Raw genomic sequence first — 20051 nt, 5'->3', positions numbered from 1 at the left:
CACAGTACACAACAGACACTAATAACCCCCTTTGTCCACTGCTCAGCAGCTTTGTGTACACTCTCGACAGCTCTGTTGTCTCTCTAATTGAGGTCCACTTCCCACCTCTTATTGACGGCATCACATCCTGGTATACTCCTTAAATAATCACATATAAATCTATTAACGGACTATTTTCAAGAAATTGATTTACAAAGTGAATGATACACAATCTGCGATAATATGACAGATAATACACCTACTGTTAAGGTCAAATAAAAATGCCTTATATGACTAATGTGGTAAAAGGTAGGTAGTATCTTACTGCTATGAGTATTTTTTCTAACATACAGCACAGTCTTTGTGGAAGAGTCCTTCTCAGCGCTGTCTTCATATGGTGGACTATCTTGGTAGGAGTGCATTTCAGAAATAAAGATTCAGTCCAGATCAATATGCAGTCCAGGTAATACTCCATCCACACGTATCTTCTTCTTGTCTCTCTCTCTGCTTCAGTATTTTCTCTCCATATAGTGTCTCCTTTTTGCAGCTGGCCAGGCATCACCTTAGGAGCTCTGTCCAACCCTTCTCTTCCTTTTGCACTCCATCTTCCCCTCAAGCAAGGGGTTCCAGTGCTATACATGTCCAGGCTTGGACAGGTAGGCTATGAGGGCCACAACCACCCCCACATACATCCCTGTTCCGATGGTAATGGAAAGTGCAGCCAGGAATAGGGCTCTTCTGGAGCTCATCCCTGCTCTGGAGAAGTCTCCCTTAGCAATGGCCTTGCCAGTCTGACAAAACAAAGCAGAGAGCGAAATGAGCCGGTCTGTTACTCATCAGCACTGAGTGTATGAGTAGGTGTTAAGCCACAGTTAAAAGAGGAAAAACAAGAAATGCTCTCAGGGAGCCATTAGTTACCATGGCAATTAGGTCATTATCCCGCTGACAGTGATAAATGTGTTGTTTGGGTGTTTTGGTTTCCTATCAAAAAATGAGCCTGGCCTTTATTTATTCTTTTGACACATTATTTTCTGTTCCGGTGTAATTGTCTCTGCAATTATTGTGGAGGATGTTCACAAAAACTACTCAGATACACCATGTTTTGTTAGAGGGTGCAGGGCGTGAACCAGAGAGACATGCTAACATCAGACTAACCTACACTGTTGCTATAATTAAAAATAAGGTCTCAGCTAAGGACAAAAATGAATAATGCAATTGTAGCACACTGTTCATACAGAACACACTGTCAAGCAAAACCTCAGTGTTAATGGTTCCTGAAGTGAATACAGATAACTGACAAGTAGTTCGAACCTGCTGAATTTACACAGCCAGTCATCTGAAACAATTGCAAGGAGGGTCGCAGGCTGGAAAATGGGCTGCGGTAGTACTCGTCTGAGTGCTTGTGCACATTGACCTTAAATAAAATGCAGTATAATCAGAGTTAATGACAGGTTTTAGGTCCTTTACCTTGTGAGAGTAGTAAAAGGCAACGATGCCCAAGGGCCAGAAGCAGCAGAGCATGGAGAAGATGGCTAGGCCCAAGTAATCCCGAGGGGGCAGCACGATGAAGTTGTCCTCACTCTCACTGTCACTGGAGCTGTCACTCTGGAAGACAGCAGGTTTATAAAGACTAAAATAATTGCCTGAGAAGTATATTTTACACAGTGGAAATTCTGTAAAATGAGACAAAAGGTGAGGCGGCGATCTAGTGACTGATGTCTAATGACATAATAAAAGGGTGAGGCTGACATGTAAATAGTCAGGTATACTTCAGAGTGGTGTAGTTTGACATCTCATGTCCCAAAGCCCACCCAGAATGATGTATCTGCCCTTGTTTCACAACCACCCAGGACACCATGTGCTCAGCCAGCCAGAGAGGATTTGGTGCCTCTGTCAACACCCATGAGCGGCCTGACAGATAACACAGGATTAACGGATTGTTCCATCATTGCAAGGTGACAGGAGAAACAGCAAGAAGACAGTGTCATTTATGTGCTAAATTGTTTCTACTGCCTGTGAGACCTCCACCATCTCTCCTTAATGCACCCGGCGTCTTACAAGGCAGGATGTGTTCAACAGGTTCCCAATACTGTGTCTCGATGCTGAAACTCAGGGCCACAAGGGCTGAGCGGGCTAATGAATGATAGATTCGAATGCCACTCAGACAACGTGGGCACATCGTGCCTGCAGCAAGGACGGCAATGTGAGTGCACAGGTGACCTTTAAGAGAGTGTGGCCTTACTTCTCTCAGCTGTCCCAGAGACGGAGAGGACGTTTGTCTAAATAAACGGGCCCCTTAAGGAGCAGCTTTCATTTGTTAGTCTTGCTGCCTTCAGGGATCAATCAAAGCAGGGAAAGAAAAAGCACAAAACAGAAATCGATGTAAGGCGGGAACTGAACCAACCGTTTTAGAGGTAATTAAAGAACAGTCAGGCAGGCCAGCAAGAAGAAAAGAACAATACTGGCTCATAGACAACCACCTTTTTAAGCATGTTTTTCCCCCCATAATTTTCTTTTTAGCTTCCATTCTAGTCCACATTTACCAAACCGTAGGACCTGATATAATTACCCTGAGCTATTCTGGGTCCATTTCAGTGAAGAAACGCTATTTAGATGTAAACCAGTGGATGGGAGCACAGTTATCCAAACAGTCTACAAACAGCTACCTTTGCCAAGAGAAGATTATGAAGCTCCGAGCTGCTTTATGAACACTGTCCACCTGAACAGCCGGGCGTGATCCATCAAAACAGCAGCTGCTTGTTACTGCATAATCTGACATCACATGAACAAAGTGGTGCACACAAACAGCATTAATCTCTGTTTATCTATGTAGCAAGACCCGATAAGAGACCTGAGTGACTGGTGCATTCACTGCCACTGACAGCCGGCCTGACACTGAGTCCGGTCAGCTGGGGACGCTGTCCCAGTCTGGTCCGCAAGTATAACTGATGGGGCTCCACCGAGGCACAGTGCCTTTAACAACCCTGTCACAGCTCTCTCCGAGGCCTCGTTAGCATCTGGAGTAGACAGTCAACTCAATACCAGGGCGCACACAGACCCAAGCGGCATGTCGGCCAGGGCAATCAAGGTGGCTTCATGTACAAACTGTTGTTACTTTGTTACCTGCAATTTATGTCCTCTCCCTCACACGGATGTCAGACATCTACTGACAAAGCCAAGCAGTGGGATTTCTACTATATTCTGAAATCCCTGCTGCTGCTCTTTTAGTCCTCATAGCTGCTGTAGGAAACTGCTACATGTCTCATTCATGATTCACAAAATCACACACACAAAGAGGCACACATGACGGGAGAGTAAAGGAACGCAGGTGCTGAGTCTCATATTCCATCTGGAAGCCCAACTTTTCATCTGAGCGCTGTTCATCAGATTCATTTGCTCTTTTGAATTGATATGGAATAACTTCAGCTCCAGGCTCACCTGCTCCGACAGACATGAATCAGCGCTAATACCCCCAGAGCACGACATTACCTATGGCATTAATGGCACCCGCTGCCACGTCTCTATCTATCTGCCAGGCCTCCGAGTGACAAGAGCTGGCGCGATCGTCAGCCCAGTTAGGGTGCTATACTTCTTCTGCCTGCTAAGCGCCTGATCGTCTCAGGCTGAAATTAGATTTTCACCACTTCTGAAAAGACTTTGCTCTCTTTGCTGTCATGTTTTTTTTTTGGGAGACTAGTCCTAAAAGAACAATAGCTTAGATAGATAAGATAAGATGTGTCATTTTCTCAGAATGTAATTATAAAATAAAAGCGTACAATCATCCTGCACTGAATTTGAAAGTCTGCAGCAAATTGACCATTTGGAGTATAGAGTGAATCGGACTGGCAGTCTATTAGAACAGTAAATGAAATAATGACCACCTCAACAGTACATACCATGACTCATCCTCTGGTGAAAGATTGCCTTGACACAACTAAGAGCTGAAACACTTTTAAGTTCACATATTCTAATTATTCTGTCAAGTACTGTTAAATGGCACTCGATGTTTCTGTTACACATGTGTGGTCACAGTTTAAGTTAGAATTCAGCCAACAACTGACAGATCTTCATAGGTGCCTACAAATAACATGAAAAGTATTTATATTTTGCTCCGGTGTGACCTCTGACCTCATACTCCGGACCTTGCTCTTCCTCCACCTCGTACGACACCGTCTGGATCTTCACATCCTTCTCTCCTTGTACACTTTCAGCAGAATTTTCTGCAGAAACCCCGTCTGGCACTGTGTCCTTACTCTCAGTGAAGGTGGTCTCGAAACTTTCGCTCTTGGAGTCCTTGCTGTGAAGGCTGACGTCATCCTTGTACAGGATGAAATTGGGCCTATAAAAGGCCTCCACTGCTAGATGAAGAGAGGTCGCATCCAAGAACTGCTGAGTCTTATGCTTGCCGTTGGTGGTCCCGGTGTAGTAGTAGCCAATCAGGCTGTCTTGATAAGGTTGGCTTGGGTAGTCACACTGGTAGCCCTGATAGTCGTTGGGGACTGCGTGTCTGCTGGTTTTGTCCAGTAGCGGGTTTTGGAGCTCGCTGAGGCTCTCCATGATTAAGGGGATGGTTCAAACCTTTAGTGGAACAAAGGATGAAGTCCAACTGGCAGTCTGGTAGCTGGAAAACATATCAAATAGATGTGATTAATTGAAATATACAAGAACAAGGTAGTCCAGTTAAATTCTGACACATTTTTGGGAATTTTTTGTGCCCCTCAGGACAAGAATTCAGTGCAGGAAATACTTCAACATGTTTGGCAATCAGCATTCCTCTCACAGGATCTCACCAGTCTGAGCCATAAAAATCACCATCTGCTGCATGTTCAACTGTTGCATCTAACACCCCCTGTTTCATATAAACACAGGGAGAAAAAAATATCTTTCAAATGTCATGGCTGCCTATACTGCAGAGAGAAGTGCGGCAGGGGGTGCTATATTTTACAATGCATACTGATATGATAAGTCTGAGGACAGGCCTCCTCATCTCCTCCTGGATGCAGCTGAAAAATTAGACAAATGTGTAAAAGATCAAATAAAAAATATATAATAAATAGTGATTTGAGTAAAATTAAGGAGAGGAGAGGCAGTCACTAAGGCAACAAGTCTGCCAATGAGAGGCTGCGTGATCAGAGTATGTCCAGATTTGAGTAAGCAAATACACTATTTTGTGTTGCAAATCCGCCACCAGTGGTCAGTCCCTCTTGGCCGACAAAGACCTCATCCATTAAATTAATCCTTTGTCCCATGACTAATGATGAAATAAGATAATAGCCACTGAGGCAGCTGCATAATATTTTGGAATTAGTGGAACGTAGCAAATCAAGTCAGAGTCACTTTATGGTTTGTTTGTTTTTTTTAACTCCTGAACTGAAAAACAAGCCACAGGGTGGAAAAACACAAGAAAGATGTGGTGATTTTCCCTCTGATTAGAAAAAGAAGTATGGCAGGGCTTGATTTATGAGGTTGAAGTTGCACAGAATGAAATGTGGACATATAGGGAAGGCAAACTAAAAGCTCAAACTAACGCCCTGAGGAAGCTTGTAAGCTATAGGAGGACGTCTGTTGCATTATGCAGTGATTTCCAGGTCCTCAGAGAAGACATGTAGATCTACAGGAGACCATTTGACCCCCATGAGAACAGAAGCTCATGCAGCCACAGCAGGTTTCACAGTTATTTGCTGTGGATAACCATGAATAATGTGGGCCACTGGATAAATCTACACCCCCCCCCCCCCCACATACACACACACACACACACGCACACATGCAGACGCCTCGGTATCTTCCACAGTGTATCCATCCTCACATGCTTCTGAAGCTGAGCCACTCTCCAGATAGCAAGGGATTCCATTACACACCACATTAGACAACAAAAAACTCACGTCCAGAAATACCATTACACACCACATTAGACAACAAAAAACTCACGTCCAGAAATAATGCATCTGATACTAGAAGAAGTGCACTTAGTGCCTGTGTGCTTAGACTCCACAATCATTACTGACCATGCCCTGTCTCTACCTTCTCCTGCTTTGTCTGCTCTGTTCATGTCATTTTTTGACTACTAAAAACACACCTTATGTTCTTAATGTGACAAAACGACCTGCTTTTACTCCGCATAAAATTACAAAACTTCATTTTCAAAATATATCCAGCTGTTTATGAAAGCAATGTTAATATATATTCACTCATTTCTAGCGACTGGTCTGGTATAATCTGAGAGTCATTTTACCTGTGTTAGAAAATCCTCCCGTCGGTTTGTTCAGCATCGTTCCTTGGCGCAACTGAGTCGGAGGACACACAGACGGACGGACGGACGGACCCACCTTCCTACTTTACATTATCAGTTCTGGTCAAACAGCCATCGTCGCACAACATATGGCATCCGTGTAAAAAAAAGGAAGTTATTCCGTGTGTGTAAGAAAGGACTTTGCCCGCTGAGCTGTGGGTGCCATGGCACCGCTGCTGCGTCTGGAAGGTAGATTTTACGCACAGTATATCTCGCTGAGCTCAGGCTCCAAACAACTCCGACAGGGGCTGAGCCGACTCCAGCCGACTGATTGGCTGTGCGAGGCGCGCTGTAAACTCTATTACCAGCCACGGATTTGACATTTCCAAACTCAACTTGCTCTGCCTGGGCGTCTTCCTTCAGTGAGTGTCTCATGTGCTGCTGGCTGTGGGTTTCTTTTCTTTTTTTTTTAACGCGCCCACCAGTGGTTCTGTTTTGTTGCATAACATCCATCTTTTGAATCAGGATCCTGATATAGCTGCTGAAATATGTTTTAGGTCACGTGAGCCAGAATTCCCACTTCTGAGTCTGAAATGATTTGCATCATGAAATCTTTGCACTGCTTATTACTTTCACAACTTAATTGTAAGCTGTTAAAGGGTTCCCCACTGAGGACGCCCACTCAGTGTATTCAACACACTCCACAGATCAGTTTTGTAAAGCCCTCCTTTTGCTACATGGATTTTAGGATTCCCCTTCTTCACATAATTTCAGTTTTTATTGCTTAATTCAGATGTTTCCTCTTACAGCAACTTGCACAAAATGTCACCCATTCCCAAATACATCTAAGGAATGATCCACTAATAAATTCATTGCACATTTATATTTGATTAATATTTTAGACAAATCCCATGCATTTATCATGAGCCTGCCAATTTGGATGTGCCTTTAACCCCTGCTAAGCTGCTTATGATTACATGCAGCAATTTATCATTGTAAACACTGTTTACATAACATTAATATAGATGTATTTCCCGTGCAAGCAAATGGGTGCCATAATAGATTACACACAGCAAAATTAAGCCTAATTTATCTGGATCCTATTAGGAAATAATGACGAGAGAGCTACAGCATTTACTAGGACGCATCTGCGGTTTAAATGCAGCAAAAAACAAACAAACAGCATCTATTAAAGGTTGTGATGCTGTCCCCCAAAAAAACCTAAATGACTGATATACAGCCACTGAACACTGGACACATATCTTATTCAGAAGGAGCACTCTGTTCCACAGTCTCATAAAAATGTCTGGAGTTAATAATGTGCAAGCCCAGGCTCTGTCACTTTCACTGGGAGATGCATTAAGGTGCTGATGGACACTTTATGGGGGAAACATGGGGTTGCATTTCTAACACTGGGCACACATGAGCTGCGTCTCTTTCAGAGTCACCTTGTGTTCACATACACGAGGCAACATAGCATAACAGCCCAGCCGTCTCCATGATGGATACCACTCCCTGAGGAGACGAGTATATTAGAAGAGGGGATGAGTGGGGGGGGGGGACCTGTAACCATTTATCCTCTCTCTCTCTCCCTCTCTCCTCATTTGCCTTTACGGCAGATCATTTTCTAATGAAGATCTCAAATGAGATCAAGTTTTCTAAATGACACCAAATAACCCACAGACTGACACGTCCAAATCTAAGGTGTAATAAGGTGGTGCCACAGCAGCATAGTTTATGAGAAGACAAGATTTCTCCTCAGACCATGCTTTTCAGCCTCCTGTAGATGGACCGTGAATATTTATGGTCCTCACTGTGCCCCTTTCTTCTGCTCCATTTTCCACTCTATATTTAGGCACTGTGTCACTACACAGCAGATGCACTATTTGTAAAGCATTTTTTTTCCTTGGAGTCTCCTAATTTCAAGAAACAAACAGTTTGCCGGAGCTGAATTTGCAGGTGTTTTGTTAATGGGGAAGCATGATTTTTTTAGTTGCTTCCTACACTGATGTTCCTCCACCTCTGTGCGATATCACAGCCAACTCTGACACCATGAACTTTCCCAAGGCCCATTAACCAGCTTTAATCATTTAAACACTTTTGGGAATTAATCAGCCTAATCCGATTGGCGAAGAAAGTATCAAACCACTTAATTTGATCTGGCCTAGCCAGCTTTTTGCTAAGAAAGGAGGGGGGATTTAAGCAGCTTTTCCCACATGGCTGTTCTGTGCATTATTTCCTGTTTGATTAAACACTTTAGCAAAGCATATGCCAAGAGAGCACCTCTGACCACTGAAACACCCCGTGGGACTGGTAAGAGGGGAAAATGCACCATTGAATCTGTCAGAACACTCAGCAATTAGTTCAAATGAGACATTTGTATGTAAGCTCAGCATTTGGTATCAGCCTCTAGTTGTTTTGACCATTTGGTGTTCATTGCAGACATCAGGTGCTGTGCGAGGTGCTTGTTCATTTGGCCAAAGAGGTCAGTTTGCAGAAAACAGTGGGACTCCAGTCCCTGCAGTGCTAGGTTCAGGTGCAGGATCAGGAGGAGGCCAGGGACCTATAGGAAGAAGGCGCTGGCAGGTACAGAGAGGGGGGCTCCTTCCAGACCCAGAGGCATACTGCATGCCTCAGACTGACAGCAGAACAGAAACCCATGGCTAAATACTGCCTCATATTCACCACCTGACTGTGGGTACAATGAGCTGCTCAGGAGGAACATGACAGGGTTGTGTAGGTGAAAATAAATAACAGATCCAGTTCACCTTCAGACTGCAGCTATTTGTTTCAACGGAGCAAATTAAGCTTGAGAGTGTAAAAAAACGCTATTTTCTGAAGCTCTGTTTATTTACCATTAAGTGCTGCTCTTAGGCATCCACGGAATTAATTTCTGAGAGGCATATTACTGAACTTTAGTTATTTGTTATGTCGAGGCAGAGTAGGGCATTAGAGGAAATGGATTTATTGTCCTCTTACATCCAGAGAAAATGAAAAGGAGCTTGACTCCTACAGTAGGTTGTCATAATGGAAAACATAGCTGAATGCCAACATTATGAGAAGCAATTTCATTAAAGTGTTAGAAAGCTGCACAGTGTGTGACTTTTCAAGGTCCCTCCACAAATGTTCAATAAGAATATTAACAGTATGTGTCTGAGGAATGGATGAGTCGGTGGGGGGGGGGGCTCTGTCGGTCCCAAGAGACCGACAGAGGCTTTTGGCTTTGCAATTATCTAACACACAAATGCAATATGTGTTGCATCAGGAGGGGAAAGGTCAGAGTATGTCATCTGCAATTTCAGACAGAAGTACCACTTTGTTGCTCCAACCTTCACCTGTAAGCACACATTGTACTAACAGTGCATTAAAAAAATGCAAAGTGAGCAACTTGGGACAGATCTAGTTTAGAGTCGCAGTAGTTAATGTCAATCATAATTGGACTTCCTCCCACAGAAAGAGAGTGAACGAGGACGACGGGGAGTTTCTCATCTTCACAGATCGCTGGCAGTGCTACAGTGGCCCACCGTTTCACTCCAGAGAGACGCTGTGTGCAGATTAATGACGTTCTCCGTGGCGAGATTTGAGAACTTCCATTAATGGAACACCAATGATAATTTATTTGGACAGCCGAGCTGCTTCTCTGTGAATAATGAAGTGGCCTCAGGATCATTAATATGATGGATTCCCTCTAATGTAGTGATGCTGTGCCAGAAGTCCTAGCAGTAGAAGAAAAGAAATATATTGTAGCTGTTTTATGGTACTAAAAAAACAGTCATGCTTTGGCAATGATACTGTGGGTCTCTTTAAAAGATGTAAGATTTAAAAAAAAAAATCCTTCAGAGGATTACAGTACCATCTGAACATTACTAACAGCCCTAATGAACAACACATTGTTAATCCTGGGGAGCATGTTTGCAGGTATGCCAGGTGATGAGTCAGCCAGGCATGACAGCCTGCTGTATCACTTGCAGGGATGAGGCTTTAGTCTCACTTTATCCTGTCAGTTCAATGAGAAGAATTACCTATTATGTGTGCCCAACTCTGCTGCTGTCCCTGATGTGTCACAGGGACCAGCTTGCATGTATTAAAGCTTTCCACTTCAAGATTCTCCATGAAACCAATGGAAACATGTATTAAACATCAGAGGATTTAGCATTATGTCTGCTGTCTGCAGTATGCTTATGAAAAACAGACGCTCAGACGAAGCCAGATTCCCTGTCTGACAGTGGATGTGGGACTGCTGTGGAAGGGTTATATAAATAGGTAATCGTTTAGGAGCTGCTGCAGGTTAAAGCAGCACAGCTCACTGAGGGCCAGGCTGACTCATCGCCCTGTCTCTTTGCATCATGTCAGCTACCTGGTGTTTGCACCTGTCAGTGCACCTCCAAACACCACCTTACTGGCTCATAAACAAGAACTTATTGGGAGGTGCATCACAGAACATTAATAAACCCAGTTTATTAATGTTGCCACAGAAGAAGAAGAAAAACATGCATCTAACCTGATTTCACTCTTGGAACTTACATTTAGAGGCTTTTATTTTGATAAGTGTTACTTCCTGTTCCTGTCACCTGTGGCACCTTGCATCCCAGGTGAGGGGTGTGGCTTGTTGGACCAGGAAGTGAAGAAATGTTTGGTGTGGCGGGAAACGGGAAGCATTTGTCTGGTTTAGTTGTGGACACTTAGCAACAGATAGGGTCTGTCAACACATTTAGCCCATTTAGCTATCCATGGTAAAGCTTCCACTATGAGAACAGCAAAGGATTACAGCAAGTTTTGTAATGTGGAGTAGCAGCTCTAGGCCAGAAAGGATCCTAGGATCCAGTGTTTGGTAAGTCTGGGGGCCTTTGGGCCTTTTGTCTTCAACATTGCAATGCTGCTGTGGTTGTTTTTTGTTGTTGTTTGTTTTTTGACAAAAGGACATAAAGACAGTTCTTTTGTCTTGGCACGTTCTAGTCTGGGCGTTGCTTTACTGTTTGGACCCTAAATTTGTCAGGTCTGGTCAGGATGGCAGTTTTCCTGCCTTGTTTATTTTTTGATTGTTGGTGTTGTAGTCACACAGTTTCTGAAACCGCATCTTGTGTGATGGTGTGACAGGAGTCTCTGATGGTGACAAATCCATAGAAATATTCAATTAATTCTGCACAGTCTTGGGCTTTAATGCTGATTGGTTCAGAAAAGTAGAAGAAGAAGAAGAAGAGGATGTTGAGCTTTCTACTTTGTAGCTAGCTTAGCTCCCTGGCTCGATGGTATTATAACTTGTGAGCCCAGATAAATGTTGTGCTTTATTTACAAAACTCGCCTCAGTGTTTTCAGCCTCTGTGGAAAGAAGGATGTCTCAGAAAGACTTTATCAGTATATTACAGTTTTTGTAGTGCACAAAATCATTTGGTGCGGTGAACAATGCGACTAAAATGCTGATATAAAGATTCTTGTAGATTGCATAGTTTTCCTGCAGTCTAATGTGTTTGAAAGCCACAAATGTAAAATTTCCCTTCATGAAGCTTACATTACGTATGCACAGTAAACCTGCTCCTCCTCTGATTTGAATCAATAGCCACACATTCCCTATAATGCTCCCCTTTAATGTTCGACTCTGAGCTGTGATTTCAGGTGGGTTTATTATATTGGCGCTGGCAGACCAGCTGTGGGTACCCCTTATTTAAAAAGCTATTTTCAGTGTACGATGTCACACTGGCTGATGTTGTGACTAACCAACAATATAACCCTGGGATTCCTGTGGGTGTCAGAAGGTCAGAAAGGAGTTCTTGTTTGTGAGCACCATCTTCCATTTGATGTTCAAATGTCCCTACTGGACCCTCACGAGTGTGTGTGTTGTTCTCATAATGAATGACCAATTCTAGCATAATCACAGCCTTCCAAAAAAATCCATGATGCTCTGTCACACGATCGTTGTCTGTGTCGGTGGTGTCCAAACAGAGCTCCACAGGATAAGTGTTGACTTGGACAGCCTTTTAAAAGAATCAATGCTCGCATGTGTAACCCCTGGGAGGGGAGTAATCATTAGGATCAAAGATGAAGAAAGATGTATTTCTGTAACTGTGCATCCATTCGAGCGCTCTGGTCCAAGGCTCTTTAAATGACCGGTTTTCTCTCTACTCTATCACTTTGGTCATCAATCCCTGAGTAGCTGTCTGCTGCAGCAGAGTAATGGTCTGAAAAGCAATCCAGGAGGAGAGGGGCTGATGTTCATCCCAATGTAATCGTGGCAGAAATATTATCCTTCCCTGTAATTGTTAGGGTAAATAGTTAAGATAATATAAAGCCATAACACAGGCAACATAACAGTAACGCAGCTGTTGAGAAATGTAATTGTGAAAATGATTAACTTGTGCATAGATGATAGCATGTCTGTACTGTAATTGACATTGCCTTCCCTTGTTAAACTGAATAATAGATGCCTCGCTATGCATAATTCATTGAAATGCACTATTTGTGGTTTCTCCCTTTCTTTTTTTTTTCCACGTGTTTAAGGCCGGAGTTGCCAGAGCCACTGTCTGTGTTGTTTATTTTCACCATCAATACAGAAACAGCGGCTATCTGCAGGATTTAATGGGAACATCACAACCACAATTGGAGCAATCAGAGCACGCTAAACCACTGAGGTGTGAGCCCCCCCCCCTCCTCCAATTCATGCAAGTGAATAAATAGATGCCCACAATTGTAGCCTGTGAATCCACAATTAAAAAAAAAAAAAACAACTCTGACTCTACAGATGCAGGACACTAAAGTTAAGTCAATTTAACACTCGGGGATGCTGGAATTATACATATTTCATTGGCATATCCATATTTTAGTGAAGTGCTCATTATGCTGAGTGATGGCTCAGATGGAGATTTAATCAGGTCCTTTTTAATCTCTCATTCATTTGATAATGACCTATTTTTCAGTTGACATTGAGCCAGAGGTGGACATGGTGTGTTTATGTCTATGCAAGCTGTCGGTAAAGAAGTTTCACTTTACATACAAAGGAATGTTGGACCCTGAGGTGTTGATTGATCTGACAAATCTGAGTTCATTTCAAGGATTAGACTGCCTGAGTGCAGGGTAACAAGTTCCTCTGTTGAATTTTTCCTAATGTGTTTATTCAGTGATGTACTGCTAATTAAATTTGTTGGGTAAACCATATGCTTCATATTTATGCTTGTTTGATTACACTCTGCTTGCATATATCATTCCTCATCTGTCATCAGTTTCAAGACCAAATGCCAGATGTGAGCTAATGGCAGCATGCTAACATGTTTGCAATAATAATTCTGACATGCCAGCGTTTTTTCTACTTTGGTGTGTTGGCATGCCAACATTAACAAAGTAGTTGAAAAAAAAAACAGCACAGATGTGACTGATGTGAATGTTATTAATTTTGCATGTTGCACCTCAGCTGTGGCGCTGATTCATGTGGATGGAGAAATGAATGACTGTATTCCATCTAACAGTCATAAAGACATTGAGAAGTAATATTAAAAAAAAAGTTGAGCAATCATCAGCTACATTACCCACTGGGAACCTTTAACGCCTCCTCAAGCCTGCATGACTATTAATCTTGAAAATGTTAAGATATTTCTTTGTGACATTTTCACAGGAGGTACTTCTCCCTGCCGGCTGCTCTATAGAGGTCAGGGGATCAGGAAATGTGGAAGGCTCCATCCCTTTAGGGATCATCTGTTTCAGCATGGACTAAAGTGGTGGAGCATAAACCTTTATCTCTGTGCAAAACTGTAATCTTCATAGTCAGTCAACATAACATGTCCTGGTGTAGTGTTTACCCTGCATATGCTATAAAGCCATTAGGCAGAGTTAAACATTGCATAACTGAAAGTATCAGCATGACAAATACAGTGGCCTCCTCCTCCTAGAAGGTGTGTGTGTGAGTGCAGAACTCTATATAAGGGATGATAGTTTCTTAAAATAGGTTGACAAAGTGACACCCGAGGTAACCATGGTTACCAAGTAGTAGGAAAGAGAAGGTAGAGGGGGGCAAAACCTGTCAAGGAAACACAAGTTATCAGTCTGAGTACAGCTAATTTACTCTCTAGGTATTTTTATATATAGTATCCACTGGATATTCCAGACACATTACATTGTGCATACAGTGTAAGATGTGTATATGTGCATAAATCTATGTTTGGACCAATACCTCCATTCAGATTGTTGCACATAATGTGTGAGTATTGAAATGAAAGCTAAATGGCACAGCTCCATTTAAAGGTTCCTGTAACTGCAGGCTTGGTGTATGCCAAGTTGCGCTGGCAAGGAAGCATGTGAGAAACAGGAAATCACAGCGACGGTTGTATACAGAAGAGACGCGTTTTTATCAGGCGTGCTCGCCTTTTTTTTTTTTTTAACAAAGTGCAATTTGCTTTTGTGAAACGAGAAGAATCTGTGATTATTCTGTGCAAAAGTATCAAAAAGAAAAAAATACATGTTTTTAACACTGTAGAGAGGAGATTACACTGGATGTTCACAAACAGTGTTTTTCATATGTGTGATCACACCACTTGCCAAGCAACACCTGATCACAGACCAACAATATAAGCCGTGTTCACTGGGTTTCCGGCATCTCAGAAAGCTTCTGCAAAACGTTTATCTTGGTTTTTATAATTGCTAGAACACAACTTTGTTTTATAATTGGTGTTGAGTACAGTGAGATGTGTTTAATAATGCACAGAGTGCCACTGAACTGTGGCGGCTGCATGGTGACCTTGTTTCTGCTCATTATTTCTGTTGTTCTCCTCATCCACCTCCCACTCCAGTTTTACAGTATATGTAAGAAATCCTTGCAAGTAATTGCACCACTGCTCAAGTCCACAGTAAAACATCTTTGAAATAGTTTTTGTGTAGCATGTGGGCCCACACATGACCCACTCCACCCATATCTCTACCTATCAAAATACCCCACACCTTGGAGCTGACAGGGTCTGTCCCTGGGTCTGTGCAGTCATTCTCTGGTTCCTGTGGGACTGGAGAGTCTGAGGTTTTTTGACATGCCAGGAGAGAGGTTCCCGAGTGATGTGATGTATAAATGAAGAGCTGTGGCAGCAGCACCAGCCTGAGCTGTCTGCTCACATTATCAGTGGGCTTCCTGCTCCGGAACAGTTGAAGAGGCACAGGGAAGGTCATGAGTCAGTCATATTTTTGGAACTTGTGGCTCAGCTGAGAGATGACACCTTGCTGTATACTGTATGGCTGATGATGAAGACACGTGAGCTTTGCCTCGATGATTTTAAACACCCAGAAATATGGCCGCTGCTTGTTTCATATTATCCTGCTCTGAAGGAAGAGGCAACAATGCTAATGGTCACACTCTTGAGACACGTGCAGAGAGGAAAGCATCACTTCACATTAGACTGAACAGTTGGCCGCTCCCTGTGGGCTGGCTGCTCACAGATGGTGGAGAGTTGTGTGCGATGTGTTTAACTTCTCTCAAGTTGACCCAAATTAACTAACGCTCATCGCACTGCTGACTCCGGGGATCAGCAAGGCGATCCTTGATGATGTCAGTGAAACATGACTGAGGAAAGTGGGTTTACAAATGAAGCACAGGACGTGTGTGTTGTAGCCTGAATTCAGACTTTAACCACTGACATGGGTATTCATTTTATAATTAGATATAATGTCTGTGCCTCAGCAGCACTTTGGCAAGAACTAGCAAGTTATGTTTGCAGTTAACTGATTTTTAATGTCTAACAATCTCATTTTAAAACAAAAAACACATCACATGAATAAATACTATCACTTCATACAGTCAAACAGTGATGCTTGGATCCACCCACAGGAAGTTCATGATGTCATACCATTAGTGAAGCTCGTGTGCATCATCTGTCACTGTTACAGTATCTTTGCTTTTTTAGGAGAGGCTGTATAATGAGCTTGGCAGGAGAAGGGGTTTTTTTCATTCACTTCATTCAGAGAATTGAACACACTGTCAATACCATCAGCCCCTGAATGCATCACCTGCTACTTTTTTTGCCTTTTGCCTTTTGTGTGGCTCCAGGTCCATGTAATAAAGGAAGAGCAGCTGTAACAGAGATTTCTACAACAGATTTCTCCCATTCTGAGATACAATCCAGCCCTTATGTTCCACCTTTTCTGACTATGGACTTGACCTTCAAAGAGAATATAGAGTAGATGTGGCGAAGGAATGATAGAAACGCCTCTACTCTTGACCTTTAAGTGATGTATCGCCTCCGAGTAGTAAGTGATATCAATGATTTTGTGTCGTTATGTTGCACCCGCTACATGTGTCATTGTAGTCTCCAGGCATTTAAGGCAGGCTGTGCTCTACACCTGAACATGTCCTTACATCTCCGGTCATTGGAGAAAGCAGCAGAGGGTGGTCGACCAGCAGCCATTAACAGGCTCTTAAACAGCCTGCTGGCCTTCATTAAAGTCCTGTGGCTATTTCAGACGGCCATGATGGAGATGTACGTGCGACTGATGGTGTGAGTAAATGGACAGTCTAGCACTCTTACTGCGTTATTGCAGAAACAAACAACTTATTATCCATAGATGCGTAGCTGTGCCACAGTGAAGCTCCATTTAACAAATTATCAGCACTCGAGCACAGTGATTGTTTCAAAGCCAGCATTCATGAAATCTTAAACTAATTCAGTTTGATTGTGGAATGTGTTGAAGTGAACATCACAGTCTCAGTGAGGTTCCTGGGTTGAAATGTTAAATCAAAAGCTTGGAAAAAATGGCCCCCTGCTATCAAGTATCTAATTAGGGAATTAATCAATCAGGGAGACATGGCGTCTGCTGCCTGTGTGTATCGCCACTTCTACGGTGCTGTATTTTATCTCCTGTTTTTAAAAGTTGCCTTCAGTGGACAAGGAGCAGTAATTTTAGATGTTCCATTTTATGTGTATTCATGCTGTGCTTGATGTATTAATGTAAAAACGGTGCTCCAGTTATTACATCGTAGTTTTTATTTTATGCCTGCATCTATGAATCGGCTCCGGCTGGAGCGCACATATTGTAAGAACCTATGATTGTTTGGAGATGCACTGTGCAAACATGCTGTCTAGTATATGCAAATGGAGTGCAGCAGCTGTAGAGGTCTAGCCTGGAGGAAACCAATAAAGTCCTGGCAGAACAAGAAGCAAACAAGAGGGGGAATTAATTTAAAGTTAATGTTCTCTGTGATGGTGTAGCTTGTGACTTTGGAAAATATAAGAACCCAATACTTAATTCAGTTGCAGTGCACATTCACCAGAGAGTTTGTGGCCATTTCTAATTTCAGAGATCTGCAGTGCATGTTGTGTTTTCGTACTGAGCAGCAGGCTGTGTTTACCATCAGGTGTGTGTTGGTGTCCAGCTGTGTCTCTCTGCTCTGTGGAAACAAAAGGAGACGTTTCATAGCTCAGACGTCTTCTTTGTTTGCTCTGTGTTACTCGCCTTCATAAGCAGTTCTCGCTGGAGGAAACTCGCTCTCAATCTCTACATCCTCCTCTCCTCACTTTGCCCCTCTGCTGCAGCCATGCTTTGCCTCACTCTTCTTCATGTTGGCAATGACTTGTTTCTGAGAGTTCTGCTGACTGTCGAAGGCGCTGCACCACAGCATCTGCTCCTCTGCTCTCTCAGCTTCTTCTTTCCTCCTTTTTTATCACCACCTGCTTTTTTCATCAGTAAATATGCTTCCCCTGCAGTCTGCCTTTGCACAATCCAGGCATCATGTCTGGTTACTTCTAAAATATGAAAATAGATTTACACATGCTCACAAACTGCTCTTCAATTCCACTTAAATGTGAATATGAAGCATTTATTCCACTTCAATTAGAACCTTTAGACTGCTTTTGTGTTTACCACTCCATCACTGTCCACAGAAGTACTCCTTCAGGAGCAATAATAGATGATGAAAATCAGTCATAAATCATTCTGACAGCTGCACTGGTGAAATCTGTCCTGACATAGATCTAAACCACATGTAACTCCAAGCAGCTTCCTTTTCTTGTGGTGTGTATTATTGATACTGAGAGTAACAAGTTGCAAAAATAGGAAAGTGTTTTTTCCTGTGAGTGTGCTTCTTTTTCTCCTGCCTGTGCCAGACCATTGTGTGTGTGCCAGCAAGATGAATAACATGAGGATTGGATATTTGCAGGATATGAATTTCTGCAGCCATAGCTTGCTTTAGGTGTCTGTGCACAGCTTTATTATGTGGAAGCCAGAGCCAGAAATGTAAACTGATGTTTGCTTTGTGTGCACAGTGAGGCCCACACATTCATTACCTTTTGTTCCAGCTTCAGACTTTGCCTATTTTTTTTCTCCTTCTTTCACTATCTGATAAGTGTATTAAGAAGCTAAAACTACATGATTGTTTAAGGCCAAAAATGGGGCACAGCTGAGCTCTGTGTGTTCCTCTGTCAGGCTCTTTTTTTTTTGTTACACTTCTCCACTATCGTCAAGGTTAATTAAAAAGTTCACCGTGGCTTCAATTTTCAAGCCACCCCCGGAAAATGTCTGTAAAAAATGTGTCTTCTGCTGTTTTTCCTGCCCCTCTCATGGAGTCTCTCTCTCTCTCTCTCTCTCTGCTCTTTCACAAGGCTCCTTTGGCCATCATTAGAACTTAATGAACTCGGTTTAATAACCAAGGGAATTAGTGGAGTTCGGCTGTGGTGTTGCTGTATCCTACAGGCATTGTGGCAGTGGCTCTTCTTCCTGTTTGAAATGAGAGTGTGTGTTGTGTTCGCCGTGTCCCCCTCTTGATATCAGGAGGACATAATGGGTTGTTCCACATCTTTTTCTAATTAGTTTTAGAATGTGTTCATTAGACTTAGCAGATTTAGTTAACTTATGGGTATCTCAGAGTGCCCCGATTCCCCCACGTACACTGATGTCTGGGTGATAAATCATCTCTGTCTGCCTGCTGCAGTTAGGCTGAATTTTGTCACATATTGCTCTGAATGTATAGAAAGGAGGCTTCTCTGCTCTGTCAGTTAGCCTGATGTTCAATCTCCTTTAGGCTTAGATCCACCATAATTAATTACACTTACACTCTCTGTTGGGTTTGAAAATGGATTTTAGTCCAATGTATTTATCTTTATGATGACTGCCTTAGCATGGCGGGGTAAATACGTTTCTTCACTCAAGCTTATATTTGCAGTCGCAGTGGCTTTGTGAAGGAATCTTCCTTGGAGTATATAACACATGTTCACTCTGTCACTTCCTCTCAGCCAGCCATGATATTGGAAATTATTCAGCATTAGTGAGCATGGAGCCTGCTCAACTTAGGGTGTTACTCCCCAGCAGCTGGGTGTCACATTCAAATAAAAGTAAATTAGCTGTCACCAAGGCAGGGCTTGGAAAGTGCTGCTATGCCTGAGAGACTATCCTTTTCCCCCTCTGCTCTACAGTGCGAGGCATTATGGCTGCAAGAAATAAATAAGCACTATATGATTTAGGTTAAACAGCTTTGTCTATCTGACCATGAGTTATTGCTGTATAGAAATGTGCACACTGAATCACAGCACCAAGTGTGTAACGGTGTGGAACATCATGATGTTTTCAGTATGGATTGACACAATGTGAAGGACTGTTGTTCCAGTCTTTGCTTCTCCAGCAGCAAACGGTTGCCCTCTCATTATCTACAGGCCAACATGTACTGTTGAGTTGGACTCATTACCTGCAGCAAAGCCCCGGAGACACAGGACAGACTGGCACAGTCTCCAGACAACAGGGTGACACACAGCTCATCTTTAAACGCTCATGTCACCACGACTCCACCAGAGCGCTGATAAAAACACAGCACGGTGTGTTATCTTACATTTATTATACATTTATAGATTGTGTTCACCACAATCTGATTGTGATTATTATTATT

General features: G+C 42.8%; 1 protein-coding gene across 1 annotated transcript; it reads right to left on the bottom strand.

Annotated features, from left to right (window-relative positions):
* Positions 1-31: 31 nt before the first annotated feature.
* On the bottom strand, positions 32-6387 carry LOC114427707 (synapse differentiation-inducing gene protein 1-like). Its single transcript, XM_028395906.1, has 4 exons — positions 6215-6387; positions 4108-4600; positions 1447-1584; positions 32-770 (listed from the first exon to the last, which is right to left on the bottom strand). The coding sequence occupies exons 2-4, from the start codon at positions 4534-4536 to the stop codon at positions 612-614; spliced, it is 726 nt and encodes a 241-aa protein (XP_028251707.1). The 5' UTR covers positions 4537-4600; positions 6215-6387; the 3' UTR covers positions 32-611.
* Between the last annotated feature and the right edge of the window lie 13664 nt (positions 6388-20051).

This window comes from Parambassis ranga, chromosome 22 (genome assembly GCF_900634625.1).
Source record: "Parambassis ranga chromosome 22, fParRan2.1, whole genome shotgun sequence".
Taxonomy (NCBI): Eukaryota; Metazoa; Chordata; class Actinopteri; family Ambassidae; genus Parambassis; species Parambassis ranga.
This window is presented reverse-complemented; position numbering and strand designations above follow the sequence as displayed.